Source organism: Mastigoproctus giganteus, chromosome 9 (genome assembly GCF_048544385.1).
Source record: "Mastigoproctus giganteus isolate SK-2022 chromosome 9, ASM4854438v1, whole genome shotgun sequence".
NCBI classification, from domain to species: domain Eukaryota; kingdom Metazoa; phylum Arthropoda; class Arachnida; order Uropygi; family Thelyphonidae; genus Mastigoproctus; species Mastigoproctus giganteus.
The window spans coordinates 71,891,360-71,912,497 of NC_143583.1; the positions used below are offsets into that span (position 1 = coordinate 71,891,360).

Genomic DNA, 21,138 nt, shown 5'->3' on the forward strand with positions numbered 1-21,138 from the left:
ATAGATTTTATTGTGTGTTTCTTAAATTATTTTTGTACAAACTATATTGTATATTTATAATAAAATAATTTTGCACTGTAGTGTTTATTTGTATTCTGGAAATGAAGAATTCCAGTCATCCAAATTTCACTCAAAGAAATTGACACATTTGATATATGTGTGCAAAAAAAAACAGTCATCACATATATATGAATATCATAAAATCATGATTCCACTTATGTAAAGTTTATGAATGAAGCAAAGAAGAGTAAATTTCAAGTATAATACCAGCCATTCTGAAATAATTCATAAAAACTTCATCATAATAAAAGCTACAAATTTGCTATTACATAAATCACTGCAAATAAAAATTTATGTTAATAGTCAATTTGTAGCCATTGTTATTCCCAGCATGACTTTTATGCATCACATCGGTCTGGTGTGATGCATAAGGGGAACTGAACATGAACCAATGAAGAAAATACAGAATTTTTCATCTACAAACACTGGCAATTATTTTGAAGCTGTACAATATGTGTAAATTATAAATGAATTACTGTAATTTGCTCTCAATTTTTTTCCCTGCTTCCCTTTCATATAGCAGATTGAGTGATTTAAAATGAGATTATCTGAAATACCTTCCAACTGTTTCAGATAACTGAGATTCTACTGTACTGCAATACATCAATCTATTACCACTTGTTCAACACTAAAATACCCACATCTATCAACACTGATTCTGAGAATATACAGTGCTCTACCATTAATACCAGACACCCCTCTGTTGATAGCTGATCACATCATACCCAAGCACATGTCAGACAACTACAGGTAGGCTTTCAAGGAGACAGTAGTACAATTGTAAATGAAAGATGCTACGACTGATGGTTTTAACAGACTGCCAGTGCAGAATGATAATAGGGTGCCACATTAGCAATCAATCCATGTGTGTGACATTTCAACAGCACTGTTGAAATGTTGAAAATGGTTGACTATTGGTGAGGTGATCTGCAAATAGAAGCAGACTGGTGCTAAAACTTCCACAAAATGACCTAGAAAACCTGTTGACGAAACATAACTGGAAAGCCCTGCAAAGAATCGTCTACTCAGAACATGGGCTGACGTTGCAGCACATGTCCTCAGTGAGATGATTGGGACACGTCAGCACCAGTACAGGGTAATGGATGCTGCATGATGTGGATAAGATCATGCCACTAATGGTTGATGGCATCTAGCTGGGTGTAAGGCCCACAGTTCTTGGACTGTATATGCATAGAAAGCTTTGAAGTAATTGGTGACGGTACATGGTCTACCAGTCTGATGGCCATACTTGAGGGGTGGCAGATGTCGAGAGAAAGCTACCTGCTGCTGGTCTACGTCATCCCAACAATGAAGTTTAGCAGAGGCAGTGCAATGGTCTGGGACAATTGGTTGTTTTGGACAAAACCTTGATGCTGAAGTCAAACTAGATGTTCTAGATAATGCATTCCTACATTGTGGCAGCATATTGAGGAGAGCTCATACCTATATCTGCAGAACAATCCATATTATACTGCTCGTTTTGGTCAGAACTGGTCAGAGCTGACCTCAATCCTACAGAGGACCTCTAGGGTGAACTGGATTATGAGGTGAGTGTGCCAAAAAAAAAAAAAAACTTAACTGGTTGCTGCTTTGAAGGCCAGATGGTAAGAAATAGCAGAGCATTTACAAAAACTGGTGGAGAGGGGTCCATAAAGTGCAGATGCTGACATATAAGTTAGAGGTTTCAGCACACAATAGTTTTTCTGTAAATAAAGGTTATTTGTAGACATTCAAGTGTCTGGATATTAATGGTAGAGCAGTGTAGATCACTATACTTCCCTGTTCATGGGGAGAACCAGAGTTCTCAAGATAGTGAGATGGGTTTTTGGATTAAGAAATAGGTGAGGCTGTTAAGCATTAATGTACTATATCTGTAAACCTGCAAGACTTAAGTTTTTACCATCAATGACAAGATCCTATCATCATTTTAATCAGAATATAAGTTATTGTAGTTCAAATTGCTGATATTCACCAAACAGATAGCATTAGCCATAAGTGTAAGGAGGCCTTTGCTGCACCAGCCAGATAATAAATAAATAAATGAACTACCTTTGTAATGGCCACCTCACATAGGTGACCTCTGAATTTCCCCAGGCTGTCAGCCTCAACTACCCATTGAAGCAACTTATACTAAGTAATTATCAATTCACTAGCTAAAAGAAAACTTGCTGCAATCAATCCAGTCTAAACCTCTTCCCTCATAATATGAATTCATGGCCTCTAGTTCTGGATTCATTCACGAGTGAAAATTTTGCCATCATTTACATTATTTTCTCTCAGAATTTATAGATTAATTAGCTCTCTTCTGAGATGCTTAGTTACCTAGCACTGTAGCCCACATATTCAAAGTTTCTCCTTTTATGAATGCCCGTTTGCTAATCTACCCAGGCATCACTCCTTTTCTTTAGACCATTTCAAGAAACTGTTTTTGTTTTAGGTGTAGTCTTATAATTGCCCTGTACAGTGGGATTATGACCTCCCTATCTCTATAGACAAGTGCTGGACAATCCATTGATAGGACACCACAGGCTCTCCTTGCCAACTGCACATGCTGTATCCCCCACCCCAAATCAATTTATTTCATTTTTTTTAAAATTGAACCCCACCAAGTGCTGCATTAAAACATAGCTGCCACTTTTCTGACCATGCCTGAAGCCTATTTAAGTCATTCTACATCATCTTAAAATAGTGTTACTTGGTGCTGATCACCATTTGCAAATTCTGACATTGCGTTTTATTCCTTCAGCTGATGTCACTTTAAAAAAAAAAAAATCTGAAAAACAAAAATTTCAGTTCCGATCCTTCAGGGATCCCACTTCGTAGGTTATCCCAATCTGAAAGTAATCACAACCCTCTGTCTCCTGTCACCCAACTGAAGCTCTTCCCCTTGTGATTTTCAACATGTTTCAACTTATACAATAACTTCTCATGTGGGACTGAAACCATCATATTTGCAATAACAGAAAACAATTAAAAATTATACAATTTTGTGAATACATGCACCATGACACACTCTCCTAATGTACTCACCGACCTCTTAGGTAATCATTTGATAACTTCAGATGTTATTATTTTGTATGCGACTGCTGAGGCCTGAACCCAGACTCTTACCTGATCAATCAACTTCCATATGATGTCACTGATACTATAAAACTACAAAGCATTCAATCTATTATACAATGTCTAATATACTTGCAGTAAAACCTCAATTTAATGGGCCATATCTAGAATGTTTAAAAGCACTGTACTATGAAAACGTCATAATAATGTATTTTACTGCACTTATTGTATGGAGTAAGAGTTTGAATTGCTGTCACATTGTCAGTGGAAATTGCCTATGTGATACAGCTTATGAAAGTGCTCTCAAGCACCCTCAACTGAAGATTCATATAGTTTCCTAGAAGTGAAAATATTTTAACTGAGAGTAAATAACACTAGACTGAGGCAGTTATATTACCTGGATTCTGTCCGTTTTTTTCTGAAATCCATTAAATCAAGGTTCATGTATTTTATTTGCTCACATTTTAAATTACTTATACTGGTAATTTAAATGGTACTGATATTGCACTACACTGTATAACTACAAAACAAAATAACATCTTGATACCCCAATATAATAAGAACCACTTTTAATTACATATTATTCCAGTGTTGAAACCAGTTTATGCTTAACTAATAGTTTAAACAGAAGAATTTCTGTGCATTGGACTGTTTCTTCTCCCCAAAACAAGTTTGAATGGAGACTAGTTAGCAGAATCAACATTAGGAAAATTTGCATATTTGTCACATTAAAAAAGGTTCACTGGTGAAACACTGTGGACTCAATTTTAACTTTGTCTGGACAATGTAGGTAACTTGGTATTGGTGTCATCAGTTACTCTGGGCAATGAAAGATAGTGTGAGCATAATTTGGGAGGCCCTCATTTCTGTACATTTCTTGGTACTCCACTGCAAGTGATATGTCACTGAGTGACAAAAATGACCGAGAATATTCTTAAATTATATATGAAAAAATAATCTGACATTTCTGCATTCAACATCTGTCTTAAACACACCTTGGTTCCTACAGCAACAAAAAGGCAGACTTTTCATCTTCATGGCTTCAACTTGTATTCACATTTGATGAAACTCATCCACAAATAAAACTAAATTCCTAATATCATCATCAGAAATTGCCTTAGGCTCTATTTATTTACAACTTAAGGGTGCGCTCACATTGAACGCAGGTGACCGCTTACTTGGAACCGGCAGCGACACACAGCTGAAGCTTCTCACTGGGTATGAACACATAGAAAGTCTGACCGGTGCAACTTCTCACTGGGGTAGATTTTACGGGCACTACTGTATTGCGGAACGGTAATCCCTTTAGCTCTCGGGTAAATGGCTACCATAAAATTTCCAATTATCTCTTCCTGCAATTCAGCGGGTGTCCCGTAATTTTCAGGTGAAAACTTATCAAAAGATAAATAATTAGGGGAAAAGAGAGGGAGCGGGTTGTTTACTAATGCCCATTGCAGGACATTCGATAAAATATTCATTGGAATGAGCACTGAAATAATTGAAAGAGGAAGGGAATAATGTTTCTGCAGGGGAAGAATTTAAAATTTATCGAAGGAAAAAAATAATAATAAAGTTGCAAAGTGTTCAGAAGTTACTACATATGAATACGTCTTATGTATTGATAACAGTTGAGGAGAATGAAAAAAAAAAAAAAAAAAACTGGAAAGATGAGAGGAGGTAGCATAGCTACAAATCGAAAAATGAAGCATAACAATCAAGACAAAAAATAATATATTTTAAACGTAAAATAGAATTATATTCATAAGTATATTGTCGGACGGTGAGCAATCCTGGAGTCTCTTCCAGTGTGAAACACCAGAATTGCACAGGAAAAAAAAAAAAAAAAAATTTACAATATCGGTTTCCTTGCAATCATTCTTTTTTAAGACTTATCTCCGAAAGGGTGGGGGGGAGGTTACGAGATCTAGATAGAATTGAAAATCTAGGACACTTTTAGTTTTAAAAATGATATAATTATTATTAAAAAATTAAAATACATACTTATTCTTACTGCCAATTATTTTCAATAAGTTTGGATTACAAAGTAAGTAATTATAAAATGTTTTTCAATCCATTTTGAAATTATATGCACAAAAAAGTTAACGAAATACTATTCACAGTATTTGTCTCCATATTATTTATAATGTTGCTCCATTAATGAAAATACATGCTCTATGTTCCATTGTGAGCAATATATATATATAGATTGAAATGTATATTTAAAAGCTTGGAACATATCTGGGAACTCTTGCATTGATTAAAGTATCCATCGTAATTTGGTCAAATAATCTAATATCATCGATTTTCGATTATACAAATGATGATACAGTCCACACAAATATTTATAAAGAAAATCAAAAAAACAGCATAATACAAACATTAAACAGGTTATATAATTCTGTGCCTCATACCATATACATATAAGATATTTTACTGGATTTATACGTTATCGTTATTTAAATATATATATAGATGTTATATAGCTATATATATTTATGTAATGCACTGCATACATAAATCAACAAATTGTTATAGAAATATATAGTGAATTTTTTGAATTGTAAGTTTCTGTTGTAATTAATTTTCTTGGCTTATTTCTTTCCAACATTTCTCCACAGCATTCCTGTTCAAATGCAATTTTTCTGTTTTGTCCCATATTGGTCGTCGAAGATACACCTTGGAAATAAAAGCTTCAATGTCCATGTTGCAATGAATGTGTGGTGTCAACAACCAGAGAGCTTAAATAAAAATTCATTTAAGCAAGCAGTTGGATTAGCACAACCAGCACTAACCAATTCCGATACGTTTTTGCGGACCCCACTGTCTCGCGTGACTTGGTGGATGGATTAAATTTGGATAATTATCAGTGATTTTTAGGTATAACTTAGTAATGAAAATCATACAATATGCATTTTTCATATTAATTAAGTTTCATTTAATGTTAACTGCAGAAGGAAAACCGAGATTAATTAGAAGGGAGGAAATATGAAACCGACGGGTGTTATCAGTTAGTCTTCTTTAAGGTCTTCATTTAAAATATAATGCATATTTTATACACCGTGCAGTCTGCAATTTGTTGTACAAAACAATAAGAAACTTTTGTTTAAAAAGTTTCTTATTGTTTTCAATGATAAAATTTAATGTGATGTTTTTAGAAACAATAAGTATAAATCTAGAAACTGAAGTAATGAAAAGTTCATTTTAGATATTCCAAAACTATTTCTTTGTTGTCATAATGATTATTTATTTAATTTTTTTTTCAAGATTTGAAAACAATAAGGAACTGATTGGCATACCCAATGTCTGTACATTACAGCAGGCAAAATTTTGAATATCATAATTTATGTAATGAATTGGAAGTTTCTAAATATTCAGAATGAATAGAGAAACTGTTTCCAATTCGAATAATAAAAACACTGACTGACCGACTACTTCTACATACAGTATTTATTAGCACTTTACAAATAAATATAAGAAGAAAACAAAGAACTGTTGTTACTTTGAGAAAATAAAAAAAATAGTTTTTTTTTTTTTTATCAGCATTTCTCCATGTATTCCTGTTTAATGCAGTTTGACACTTTTGTCCCATATTGCGTGTTTGACATAAATCCATAAAAGTCAGTCTGAAATAAAATTTTCAGTATCCATGTTTAAAACTTTTGGATTACAAGTTTTCTCTACATCTCCGTGAATTCGTGCTTTCTACAGCAACAGCAGTTCTAAAAATTGCCCGAAGGCCAGATTTATATCAGAGGTGTGAACAACGCATACCCAATTGAGTGATATCTGTACTTCCCTGAGAACCAGTAAGCTTAATTTGTTGAGGTAAGCTGGGGGATTAACACAAGCGATGCCGCTGTCCACACGCTCTTATTGTATGCACTCCCACTGACTTACATCGTTCATTTAGGCTGCTGGTTCCAAGTAAGCGGTCACCTGCGTTCTACGTGAGAGCACCCTCAGGCACTGTTGTCAGCTGTTTAAGGAATTACTGGTGTCTATTAGCAAGCTTATACTGACTGGTGAATAATGTATCAAGCCTGAAAAAAATATAAATCTGGTTAAAAAGGGTGGTCAAATGGGACCACCATTTGGGTGGTCAAATGGGACACTATGATAAAAAAATGTCAGATTCGTATAATCAAATCCCATCGGAATTTGATCAATCTTTTCTCATCATACTTCAAATAAGAATCACAAAGCAGGTTAAACAAAAACATCAAAAAATTTAATGTACTGAATGTTCCAGGTTGAGGAAATTGTGTACAAAAAACAATTTATTATAATATCATTTCTAACATAAAACACAGTTTAAAACTAATGAAACTTCATGCTGCCCCAAAAATAAAATTTTAGAAACAATCCCAAAATCTGACTGACCATGAACTCTAAATCTATAAGTATCTGTGTTGGGCAGCATGGTCCCTTCTCTAAACTCTAAAGGACAGAGAGGCTGAGTCATGTAATAACAGTTCAAGTAACTGATGACACCAACACCAGGTTACCTACACTTTCCAGACAAAATTAAAATTGGGTCTACAGGAATGGTTTGTGAAATTTCTGTATCTTGTGGGTCAGAATAAAGTTGTTTTCTTCTGACCCTACATACAAAGGGTACTAGGAAAGTTTTGCAATATGACGCAACAATGAATCACAGAAAACTGCTTGTTGCTGCATGTTGAGACATGTTCATACGTGCATAGTAGCCGCCGCGCCAAGTCGATGGGCTCAGTTATTCATTAGTAGTGAGAGTGTAAAGTGCTTGCGATGGCATCGTGGTCACGAAATGAGATAAGGACAGTTTTGCGGTATAATTTCGTGCGTGGTTTAACCATAGACCAGTGCTTAGAAGAAATGACTCTTGCACTAGATGATGATTGTCCACATCGTACAACGATATTCAGGTGGTATAGAGAATTCCAAAGGGGAAATTTCACTCTGGAGGATTCTGAGAGGCCGGGAAGGCCACGAACGTCAGTTACGGAGGAAAACATTACTGCTGTGAGGAAAATGCTTGACGAAAACAGGCGAGTGACCTACCAACAGATAGAGGATACTTTGGGCCTAAATGCACCAGCAATTCGTTCGATTCTGCAAGATCATTTGCACGTGAAGAAACTTTGTTCTCTCTGGGTGCCGCATCAACTGACTGAAGAGCAGATGACACGACGTGTGACTTGGTGCCGGGAGATGTTAAAAAAGTTTGATAAGGGACAATCTCGGTATGTGAACAACATCGTGACAGGTGACGAGACTTGGCTGTACTATTACGATCTGCCGACCAAGGCTCAAAACAAAGTTTGGGTCTTTGATGATGACGACACACCTGTAATTGTCAGAAAATCCCGATCTGTAAAGAAGAAAATGATAGCTGTATTTTTCAAATCGAGTGGAATTGTGGAACATGTCGTTTTGGACACGCAGAAGACGGTCACAGCTAAGTGGTATACTGAACAATGCCTGCCTAAAGTCATTGGGTCTATGAAGAACCTGCGGCCAAAGTCAAGAATGGACACCTGGTACCTCCATCACGAAAATGCTCCAGCTCACCGTGCCAAAGCCTGCACCGAATATTTGACCACGACAGGACTGAAACTTGTCGAGCACCCTCCCTACAGTCCAGACCTTGCTCCCTGCGACTTTGCACTGTTCCCGCATGTGAAAATGAAGCTAAAAGGGAGGCGGTTTTCCAGTGATGAGGACCTTCTACGGGCTTGGGACAACGAGTGTGCTTTACTCCCTAGTGAAACTTGGCAGAACTGGTTTAAAGATTGGTTTCGGAGGATGGAGAGGTGTATTGAATGTAGGGGAAATTACTTTGAAAAAATTAAATAAATAAACAAAGCTGTATTGCAAAACTTTCCTAGTACCCTTTGTATGTTGGGACATTTTCAATAAAAACCCAAGTATATTCCACTGCTAGTAAATTATTACACTAATGAAGAAAAGTTTAGAAATGGCTACTATTTCTAAACATAACCATATGGGATACTTTTCATCAAATAATGCAAACACTAAAACTTTATTTTTTTATTAAAAACAAAATACCTTAGAGACACATTCTACAAACTACTATCAACAATGAATCTGATTAAGAGAAATTAGTCAATGTTCATCCTCTCTTCTACTAATGGAACTTCAGGAGAGGGTTCTGCAGGAGGTACAGGTTCTAGGTCTTCTTCCATCTTAACGGACCTCTCTTCTGGAACTGGATGGCGTACTCTCTCTTCTCCTTCAATGCCAGCTAGCTGATTATTAATTAAGAATTTCTCTTCCATAATAATAAATATCGGTTTTGCTATAAAGCAAAAGGAAATAATTTTTATGATAATTCCAAGTCAGCAAATTCAAAACTAATTAAGGCCACTGTTTTATTCCACTATTCCCATATAACACAAGACTGCTCTTCTACCTAGCATTTTGATTTAAGGTTACTTAAATAAGTAACCATAATGTAGTCTTTTAAACAATTAGACAAATATAAGCCACAAATGATATAGCAGCTTTCAGAAAGGAAAAAAGTTATTCAGTGTACTTTTAAATTCACATTTAGCATTGGATGTGAAATCTGATACGACATAAAACAAAATTTACCAAAGATATGAAATTAATTTAATATATAAACCAGATTCAATTTAACTAAGTTTATTTCTGTAAACAATAATAGTAGTTAATTTAAATGTGCTTAAAAGTTTACAGTAAAAAGCTTAAAGCTACAGAAGATATATAACATGCAGTGCTACATGCAGTGCTAGTGTGTCATCTTCTAATAATAGCAAACCAACATCTCATATTGAGGCAGATTACAGTGTCGCCTCACTGAAAAACTTTAAATAAATAGCAAAAACACAGAAGTTTTTTTTTTTTTTTTTTTTTTTCTTGGTTAGTGCCATTGCCCAGACACACAATTTTTGGAGATTACTGTTCTTTTATTGGTGGGTAACTAGGTTTCCTCAGTTTAAGAGCACACATTTCAGTTGTGATAAATTCCCACAATAAGAGAGATGCCAGAGGATGTAGATGATTTAAATCCATATAAGTTTAAAGCTAAAAAGTTTCACATTATGGAAGGTACATAAGTGTTTTAATAAATAATGAGAAGCATCATTCTATACTTAGCTGCAACTGAAATTCACATGTACTTCTCTGTAGGGGGATATTCAAAGTTCAAAAGTGACGTAACCAGTTGTGATCTGTTTCAAAATATGAAATGTACGACGGTTTTGTGTGCAAATTTTGGCTTACTGTTACAGTTGCAATACTGAACAATGCATTTGCACTACTTACATTATATACGCTGAGTAGTAGGCCCACCTTTCTCCTGGATAAGGACAGTCATACAGCAAGGCATTAAGTCCACTAGTTAACAAAACGTTCGACAGGTATTTCCATCCATGCTTGCTGCACCGCTATCTATAATTCTGTTGCAATCCTGGGTGGAGGATCCAAAGCTCGAATGGATCTTTCCACAGCATCCCAAAGATACTCCACAGGGTTCATGCCTGGTAAACAGGGAGGCCATTCCACGGCGGTAAAATCTGTGGAATGCTCTTCGAACCGTGGCTCTGTCACACCACTGCTCTGTGGGTGCACGATGACCACGAAGGGGATGCAGATGATTTGCAAGGATGGACACGTAACCTGGACCGTTCAGAGATGCATCTAGATGTAGCAGAGGTCCCAACACGTGCCAGTTTAACATGCATGTTCAACTGGCACATGTTGACTGTCCACCTGCCTGAACAGTTGTTGATATGATGGGTGCATAGATTCATGCAGTTTCTGCCAAATATGCACCATACCGTACACTCGAAATAACTGGAAACTGGGCTCATCTGACCAGGAGACCCATCTCCAATCATCCAAGAGGTCCTGTGCCGACGTTCTTTCGCCCAGTTGAGGCGTAGAGTCCTGTGCCGATGTTCTTTCGCCCAGTGTTGTAGTGTTAGCAAAGGGACTCTGATGGGTCAGCGGCTCCCATAACCTATTGTGTCTAATGATCACCTTGATGGAGACATTTCTGGCACCTACCTTATTGAAGTCAGCAGTGGTTTGTGCCACTGTCACGCTCCAGTTGGCCGAAACAATGCGAGACAGACGTCGATGGCTACGTTCATCCACCACCTTTCTCTGCCCACAGCGCTATCCACGATGAGATGTTATTCCAGAATAGGCTGTACCTATTCCCGATACAGTCGAACGGGGATAGTACAACTTATGTACCACCTCTGCAATAGAGTGACCCAGGCACCCACATCATCCCTCTTTCAAAGTCAGTTAACTCACGACATTTATCCATACTGACATCGAATTACTGTCTACATGAATGCAGTGTGCCTATATGGTGGGTTCGTCCACTAGCGAGAGAGGTGACAGCATTGCACTGCCCAGGAACCTCATGAATTCTGTCCTTTCTACAGCTTAAAATATTTTTTAGGCAAAAAAAAAAAAAGAAAGTATATAACAGAGCTATGGTGCTCAATGCATTCTACGTTGATATCAATATTTGTAGAAGAATAAGAGAAATTTACCTCAATGATACACAGAACACTTCCGTATGGTACTCTCCAGAAATTAAAACAAAAGATTAACGCAAAATGATTACAGTAAAAATTCAATTGAACACAATTCAAAAAAATAATTAAAATTCAAAAAACAATTTTTAAAAAAATCAAAGTTAAACGTAAATTTTGGAAATCAATTCCTTTTTGAATTGTTCAAAAATGATTTTCCTTCCTAAAGAAGGAAAATTGTTTTTTTAATTTTAATTATTTTTTGAATTGTGTTCAATTGATTTTTTACTGTAATCATTTTGCATTAATCTTTCATTCATTTTAATTTCTGGGGAGTCATATGGAAGTGTTCTATGTATCATATTGAGGCAAATTTCTCTTAATCTTCTACAGATGAAAAAAAAAAAAAAAAAAGTACCAAACATGCTTTTAAGCATGTAAAGTAAAGAAAAGGATACATAGGGCCTAACAGCATCATCTTCATGAATGGTAAAAGCTGTGTCCTTTCCAACAATGGCAACAGATACATTCTTTACGGACAATCCAACCTCATTAGGTAAACATTCTCGCAAAGCACGAAGACCATGTTTTACAAGTTCTTCCAGATTACCTAGAAAGAAAACAAAAGTTATTCAATGATTTATATGGTAATTGCAAAATTTCAACATATTCTATGTTGAATGCAAAATTACCTCTGCCCCCACCACTCCCAATGCAAAATATACATTTTTCTCTGTGCTGCTTGCTGGGTACCTGTACCTTTTATCATCTTTGTTCTATAAGGTGTTTCTCCTTTTCTCACCTGTCGCTTGCTCTTTCTTATTTCCTTTACTGCCTTTTTCTAGAAATCTCACTCAATTTTTTTGAAACTGACCTATCATTTCTCCAGTAGTGATTAGATTTGGCCTTACCCCTTTCTTTTCCTTCACTCACTTTGATCAGTTATACAAAGTATCCATTTTATAAGATCACCTAAAACAATTTCCACTGGGCATTCCCTTATTTTTTTAAAAACATTTCCCCTTAAATTTTTAAATGAACAGGAATCAAACAATTTTTTCAATAAACACTGTAAAAGTAATCCAAACGAGACTATATATAATCAAAAGTCTATGCTTCATCTGAAACTTTTATATTTAGACATAACTAAAACACTTGCATGTGCTTTCTTGATCAATAAGTAAAAGCAAACTAAAGTTTGCTAGAAAAAAATAAATGTTTAGTAGGCAATTGATCTCAAACTGTCAGGCTACTTTCACTTGTTACCATGTTTAAATAGTAAGTTATGAGAACCAAGCAAAAAAATATGTGAACTGAGAACATTTTTCTGTTGCTATAGTTAAAATCAATTCAGCAAGTGCACAGTGTGATAGAGTAATCATTCTTTGGTTGGCATGTTTGTAATCTTCATTCTAACTTGTTTCATTATTATGTAGTGAAGTTTTTTTGGTGAAGTACAAATCATTATGGTGGCCAAAGCAAAAGTGTTTCTGTTACTGTTCAACAAATAATCACAATAGTTGTTTTTTTGACATTAAATGAATAATAGTTCTTATTATGTTAACACAATGTGAGTTTATTTGGGTAGGACCAGTTGCAAAAAAAAAAAAAAAAAAAAAAAAAAGATTCAATTTAAAGTGAAGCAGCAGCAGTGGCTTCTTTTGTAGGCTAACACAAACCTCATATCATCAAGGTAACACAAGATATCCTATTGAGCACTGGTAGAACACTCAAGCTCTAGTCTAGACCTCACTCCCTGTGAATTATCTAATTATAAATTACAAACTAAAAAAAAAAAATTACAGGAGTGCAAATTCACAAGCTCTGGAAGGCCACTGCTAAAAATGCTTTTGAAAAATGGCCTGCAGCACATCCCTGAAATGTCATTGGGTCACTATAAATGGTGTGTAGAATGTCCAGGAAACAATTCCACCACCAACTTCAAATAACAGGTATAGTCAGTGTATCTTACCATCTGACCTTACAGACAGACATGAGGCTAAGTTCCTAAATTACTAAAGTTTAGAGAGATCATGTGCCTAATAAAAAAAAGACTTGGCTTTTTCATATAACAAACTTTAATTTGATCAATTACAAAAGCACACACAAGCGTTGATATCGTATTTAAACATAACACTTTGGAACAAGGAAAAAAATTGAATACATTCATTAATAGTACTCTGCACAGAGATATACATAAGGTGAGTGCTTACAAGGAAGGGATGAGAGGGGAACACATGCACACAGGGGGCCCTCCTAAAATCATGTGTGATAATATTTATAGAAATAATTTAGGTCTCGCTGACAATCGTAAAAAATTGACAAATGCTTACATGACTTGAAGTCATCAAAATGTTTTTCTAGGTAAGTACGAGCAGACTGGGAACGTGCTCCAATAGCCATTGCTTTGCAGTCAAAATAATTTGCCGAAGGACAGGTCTGATAAATATGTGGTCCCATATCCTGAATAAAAAATTAAAATTAATTAATAAATAATAAACATTAAAAAATTAATAAATAAAAAATTATAATCCAACATGCCATATACAGTCAGTCCTCGTATAGCAAGATAGTCGTGTTCTTAGAAACCCTCGTGCAATGCAAAATCGTGCAATATAAACAACAGGCCCTATGGGAAAAATAGGGTTAGGTGCCGACCACCCAAGATTGAACACACATTGGTAACCAAAACATTACCAAACACAATAAATAATCGTAATAAAATACTTACGTATTTTATAACGATTAAAATACGTAATAAAAAATATAATTTTTATAATATTTTTTATTATTATAATATTATATTTTATTATAATATAATAAATAATACATAAGTATTTTTTACGAATAAAATACTTACGTATTTTATTACAACTATTACGTAATAAAATATTGCTAATGCTTTTGCTTCTATCGTAAGCAAACTTGTTTTTTGTTTAATTTTCTATCCAAACAGATGACAGCCGTTCCATCTCTTTCAATTCTTTGTGTCTTAATCTAAGTTTTTAATTACACTTTGAGTTGTTCCTGCTATGAAAGTTGTTTTTATTTTCTCTGCATTCTTTATAATTCTCAGCGTTGCCTCATTTAGGTCTGTAGCACGTGCAATATCACATGGTCTTTCATTTTGCTCAAAGCGTTTCACAATTTCATATTTTTCCTCTATCAACAGAGGCAGACTGGTCATAAGCCTTTCCGGGGAAACCCCGGTGGGCCGGAGTGATTTTGGCCATAAACCATAGTATGAGGCCACTATAAATTTTCCCGGGTAAGAATTATTGATCCAGTCCGCCTCTGTTTATCGATATCGCTTTTCTTTTTCTCTCTGAATCTGTAGTGTCTTCACCAGGACGCTTCCTTTTCACACCTTTTAAGTATTTTACTAATTTTTAGGGAATAAAGCACAATTACAAAATGAGGAGGCACGCTTGATACACATAAACAAAGCTGTGCGCGTGTAGCAACTGAATAAACAACACCGTAAAGGCAGAGATACACTATTAACACCTCACATTTTACTAAAGCACATTTCTGGGGGTTACTGCCATAAAACAATAAAAACAATTTCCAGTTGCGTTTCTGCTAGTGGAATCTTTTATAAACTGGTAGTAAACTCGATCTAATTGCATTTGCGATTATGCCGATAGCTGGAATTGTGTGGGTTTTTACATTATTATGGTGAAATGTGTTCCCCCTTCACTGATGTAAAAAACAAATAAATACATTTTCAGAATCTTCTCTTCATTCCTATCGTGTTGCATTTGGTTGGGGTGATTCTGCCATTTCTTGTAAAAATGGTTCGACTGTCATTTCTTGTAAACACAAAGGCGAATCGTGCATAAGTGAATTCGGTTCGTGTTATATAAGATATCGTTCTCCTATTTATAAATCGTGTATGATCGAATTCATGTAGTGTAAGCACGTGTTATACGAGGACTGACTGTATTAGAGCAGGGATATTTTTTGCAAATTACTCATCTAATACAAAGTGTGCTGCAGTTTAAGGCAAAGTTGATTGTGATGTATTTGCACATAAAATAAGTACCTGTTAGGAAGCACTTAACATTAATTGTAGCAAACCACCAATATTCACAGTAATACATTTCAAAAATTAGCAATTTTTAGCCATGTCATTTTTCTTTAAATATACCTATATACAGGTAACTCACGTACAACATGGTAGTTAGGGTCCAAAAAAAATCATGTAGTGCAAAACTGTGTTATACGGGACTAAGAACCAGTACAAAAATGGCGGTTAAGTTCAAGAGCTAACAAAAATATACCATTCTAGATTGTGTATCTTCTGCTCTCTTTAAAAAATCAGCAATCTGGATTTGTGTGCTTTTGCTTGATAGATCTTTGTAATTTCGTCATATGGAACTGTATTTTTGAAGCTCCCTTTTGAACTTGGGGCTCTTTCAGTCAAAGAATCTGAATTCAAAAAGAAAGATTTAATTGCTTGGCTAACTTTATGCCTTTCTGTTTACAATGTAAACGGAATTTACAATTTTCAGTGTAAAATTTGGAAGTTTAGAATTGTCATTTGCACTATCCTCTGAATTGATTGCCTCCAATGCCATTTCCACCATATCCTCTTTGCCAGCCTCTTTTTCTACCAGTTACCAGTAGTAATTCTTGAATGTCTTTAGTAACATCTTTTTTTTTTTTAGGAGCATTGGCAACCAAGGCTATGTTGCTCCATGTTCTGAGGTTGATTTTCTATTTTTCTGGACAAAAAACCAGAGTTTCCGGGAGGAAAAAAAAATTCTATCCTCACCTGAGACCTACTAACTCAGCCACGTTGAGAAAAAGACCCATAAAAATTCCTCCCATCAGACAGGATTCAAACTTAGGTCTTTTCCATATGGTGTGGGGATGACTGCAATTCTACCAACTGTGCTACCACGAGGGCTTCAGTAGTTATATCATAAAAACCTCCTCCTACCAACTTTAATAGCACCACAGAACCTAACACGGGAATTTCCCAATATTTTTTTTTTATCATAAAAATTAGCAAGCCAAAAAGCAGGGATTCACAAAAAAGAATAGAAATGTTGATAAATTACATCCAACATAATAGCAGTTTTCCCTGCACAAAAGTTCAAAAATACTGTTATGTGAGGTTGTCACAATTCTCTGTGTTAGAGCGAAACCGTGTTTTATAAATACCGTGTTGTGCGCGGATTGCCGCATTTCATCAATCGTGTTAGAGCAAAACTGTGTTGTAGAAGTACCATGTTATACAGGGGTTGCTTGTAAATAATTTCTAGAAACTTGAAATACCAAGCTCCATAATTTATGTACAGAAAACAATTAAGTCCATGTGGGATTATTGTCAAAATTCAGTTTGCTGCAGGACTAATGTAGTGATACAAGAACATAACACTAAATTTAACATTGCTATATTTCTGATTCTTGTCACAATAGTTTTAGTAGCAAATAATGGGGTAAGTTGTCTAATTCTTCCTTACATTTATTCAAACTACCCATCTACACAACACCAGATAGACGTTTGTTTGAACAATCAATAGCTCTCTAGCTGAAAGCAAAATTTTACACATCCATTCCACAGCCATCCTTTTTCAATTTACATTTCCTTATATGAGTCAACTGAGTAAGAGTTAGGATGCCATCCACATTTAATTCATTCAATCCATTTAATGCCTTAAACACTACATCTCCTTACAGGTGCCTAGTTTCCAGGTGCTGCAAGGGTATGGTAAGCATGCCCTTTTATATGCTTGATTAATTTTGTTCCTCATCTCTGCACCTTTTCAACAGATCAACATCCTTCCAAAAATGAGGCTTCTGTATCTGTATATAGTCATCAAGAATACGACCTTCACAGTGGAATAATTAACTCCTTATCCATTCTGACAAAAAACTCAATGGTTGGCTTAGCAGCCTGTACAATTACTGCCAGGTCTTTTTTTTTGTTCGCTAATATCACACAATTGGTATGTTATTTTGGGATTACTGTTTCTTTCCATATTCAGGACTTTGCATTTTTTGATGTCAAACCTCAAATGCCACTTCTCATCCCACCTGCAAGACCAAAATTTTCTAAGGCGCTTCCGTAGCCAGGTGGGCAGGAGCAGCACTGTGTAGCACATGCTTCTTGATTAGACTGGGGTTTGAGCCCGTGACCACTAAATACGGAGGATGCGGAAAGGTCAGGGAATGACCACTGCATATTCCCGGAGCAATATGGCCTTAGTTGCTAATGCTCCTAAAAACCAAATAACAAACAAACATCAAAATTTTCTAGGTCTTCTTGCAGCATCATATCCTGATTTCTGTCATTATAGGATCTATCCAATTATATTAAAAGAGTCAGCAAGAGAGGTAAGCAAATGTTTAGCCATAATTACAAGAGCATACTTGGAATCAGGAGAGGGCCCTACAGACTGGCATTGAAATTATCGTTAATTCACAAAGGGGATCAATGGGTGAAGAGAGTAAACATGGACTTGTAAGTTTAACTTCTGTTCCAGGGAAAATAATTACACTGGTTAAAAGAGTAATGCAGGACCATCTAGACAGGAATGCACTTATACTGTAGTCATACATGGATCTGTTAAGGGACAATCTTGTCTAACCAATCTTATTGGATATTATGAAACAGTAACAAAGAAACTGGATCAAAAAATAATTCGGACACATTCTAATTCTATACTTGGACTTCAGAAAAGTCTTTGATACTTTTATATTGTACATAAAAGACTGATCATCAGTCAGCAATGCCCTTCTTGGGCTAATGTTATTAGTGGATTTTCCCAAGATTCAGTGTCATCATTTTGTTTTAAATTTATTAAAATAAAATTTATTTATCTAAATTTATTAATGATATGATGAAGGCATATCAGGCTTAATGTCTAAGTTTGTGAATGATACGAAGATTGGCAGGCTGGTTAATGACAGTAATCAGGGTATGCTACTGCAAAAAGTTCTAGAAAAATTAGGCAGGGGCTGAGAAGAGACAACTGAAGTCTAAAATTGAAAAATGGAAGGTACTACATATGGGTAACAGTAATCCCAGAATAACATACCAACTGTATGGTACTATTCAGGATAGTAGAGAATGAAAAAAAGACCTATGGTAATGTGCACTTAGATCTGAAATTCTCCAGGAAGTGCAGAAGGATTGAGGATTTAGTAACCTAAACACTTGGGCACCCTTACTGTTGCTTACTGCACCCTTACTTACAGACAGTACACATAAGGGAGTATAAATTTAAACTGAGGAACAGATGGTTAGAGGAAAGATATGCAGAATTTGCTTTCAGCTAGTGGATAGTTTATTGTTGGAACAAACTTCCATATGATGTTGTGGAAATGAAATGGGTACTTTGAATAACTTTAAGAAATAATTTTAGACAAACTATTAGAGAAAATGGGCAGGTGATATGAAAAGGATTTTTTTTTTTTTTTGCTCATTCTGTATAAGCTTGCTTTCTTGCATCATTTGCCACTATTGCTAATTAACCATCCTTGCCAACCTTCGTATCACCTGCAAAATTTGACATTAAATTTTGTCTTCATCAATATTGTTAATAAATATTGATGATAATAAAGACACCAGTACTTAACCCTGAGGAATTCCACTAATAATATTAGTCAAAGAAAAGCATTGCCCATTTATAACCATTCTGTAGCTCAACCATCCCTTTAACCATACCAGAAATTTGCCCTAATGCCATATTGCTCCAATTTGTATAAGTCTTCACGTGGAACAGTACAAAATGCTTTTCTGAAATCTAAGTACAGCTAGGTCGCAATTAATGCGAGTTTGAATAATGCAATATTTGATTTAGTGCAAATTTTATAACAATACCAGGTCGCATTTAATGTGAACCAAAATTCAGTTAATGCGAGGCTAGTGCAGCTAGCCTCACACTTGTTTATCTTCGCTGTGCAGTCTGTCTGTCTGTCATAATATATGTTAGTTTTCACGATTTGTTTTAATTAAGTGCCCTTAACAAAATGGACAAAAGGGAAGGTTCCTTCAGATAAAAACACTACGAGCACAAAAAAGAAGAGGCTTGTTATTAGATTAGAGCAAAAAACTGATGTGATTGAACAACATGAACGTGGTCATAGCAACTCTAAAATAGGACGAGATGTCAGAATGCCTGAATCCACGGTACTGAATATTAAAACACGAAGGAAAAATAAAAGAAAAATGTAAAGTTGCATCAGCTTTTTGTGGTTTGTAAACATCTACAAGCAATAGAAATATTACTGATAGAAATGGAGCGTCTTTTAACTCTATGGATTGAGGATTATAATCAAAAATGCATTCCCTTAGCAGAGCAGCCATTCATACAAAAGGCTTTAACCTTGTTTAAGATAGTGAAAGACAAAAATAATGAAGTAGAAGAAACGTTTAGTGCAAGTGTTGGTTGGTTTGATCAATTTAAAAATCAAGTTCAGCTACATAATGTTAAAATTACTGGCGAGGCGGCCAGTGCAGATGAGGACGCAGCAACTAAATATCCTGATGTTTAAAAAAAAAAAAATTGAAGATGGTGGATACACTGATCAACAAATATGTAATGTGGATGAAACCGGTTTATTCTGGAAAAAAATGCCTTCCAGAACTTACATTTCTAAGAAAGAAAAAACTCAACCTGGATTTAAAGTATCCATATATTGCCTAACATTTTTATTGGGAGGCAATGCTCAAGGCAATTTTAAATTGAAACCGATGCTTGTTTATCGGTCTCCAAATCCTCGCACTCTAAAAGGCTACAACCATAGATCACTTCCAGTTATTAGGCGATCAAATAAGAAAGCATGGGTGACCCAAGCTGTATTCACTGACTGGTTTTCAAGCTATTTTTGCCCAGCTGCTGAAAAATATTGCAAGGAAAGCAACATCACATTTAAGGTACTACTAATTTTAGATAATGCTCCAGGTCATCCAACTACACTCGGTTTATTATGTGAAAATGTAAAAATCATTTTTTTGCCGCCAAACACATCTTTGTTGCAGCCCATGGATCAAGGGACCATTGCAACATTTAAGGCCTACTACATAAGAAAAACATTTGAACAGGTAATTGCTAAAACTACAGGAGACAATACAATTTCCTTAACAGTGTTCTCGAAAAATTATAATATCAGACATGCAATAGAAAATATTCAGAATGCTTGGCAACAAATAACTGCAAACAACATGGGTGGAGTGTGGAAGCGCATTTTGCATCATTGTGCAAATAGTAGTGGTTTCGAAGAAAAAACTGTTATAGAAGAAAAAACAAATATTGGAAGAAAACTTGGATTTGATGAACTAGAAAATGACGATGTTCAGGAACTGCTCAATTCATACTCGGAAGAATTGACTGATGATGATCTCCTACTTTTAGATCAATAAAGAGCATTTGAAGAAGTTGATAATGATGCCAAAGAACGAGATAAAGTGCAAGTGAAGGAGTTCATTCTCAAGGAATTCGAAGATATCTTTCAAGCTGTAGAAGTCATGAAACAAAAAATTATGGATGCT

At 35.4% G+C, this 21,138-nt stretch overlaps 1 protein-coding gene across 2 annotated transcripts in view; it reads right to left on the reverse strand.

The window, feature by feature from the left end:
* Positions 1 to 9,135: 9,135 nt before the first annotated feature.
* The window catches only part of Prosalpha6 (Proteasome alpha6 subunit), a 52,293-nt gene continuing 40,290 nt past the window's right edge, over positions 9,136 to 21,138 (reverse strand). For both annotated transcript variants that reach the window (XM_090381839.1, XM_090381840.1), the window contains exons 6-8: positions 13,967 to 14,096; positions 12,092 to 12,243; positions 9,136 to 9,368 (exon numbers count right to left, since the gene is read on the reverse strand). In XM_090381839.1, coding sequence (XP_090237965.1) covers positions 9,222 to 9,368; positions 12,092 to 12,243; positions 13,967 to 14,096 — 429 coding nt within the window. In that variant the 3' untranslated portion in view covers positions 9,136 to 9,221. The remainder of the gene's footprint in view (positions 9,369 to 12,091; positions 12,244 to 13,966; positions 14,097 to 21,138) is intronic.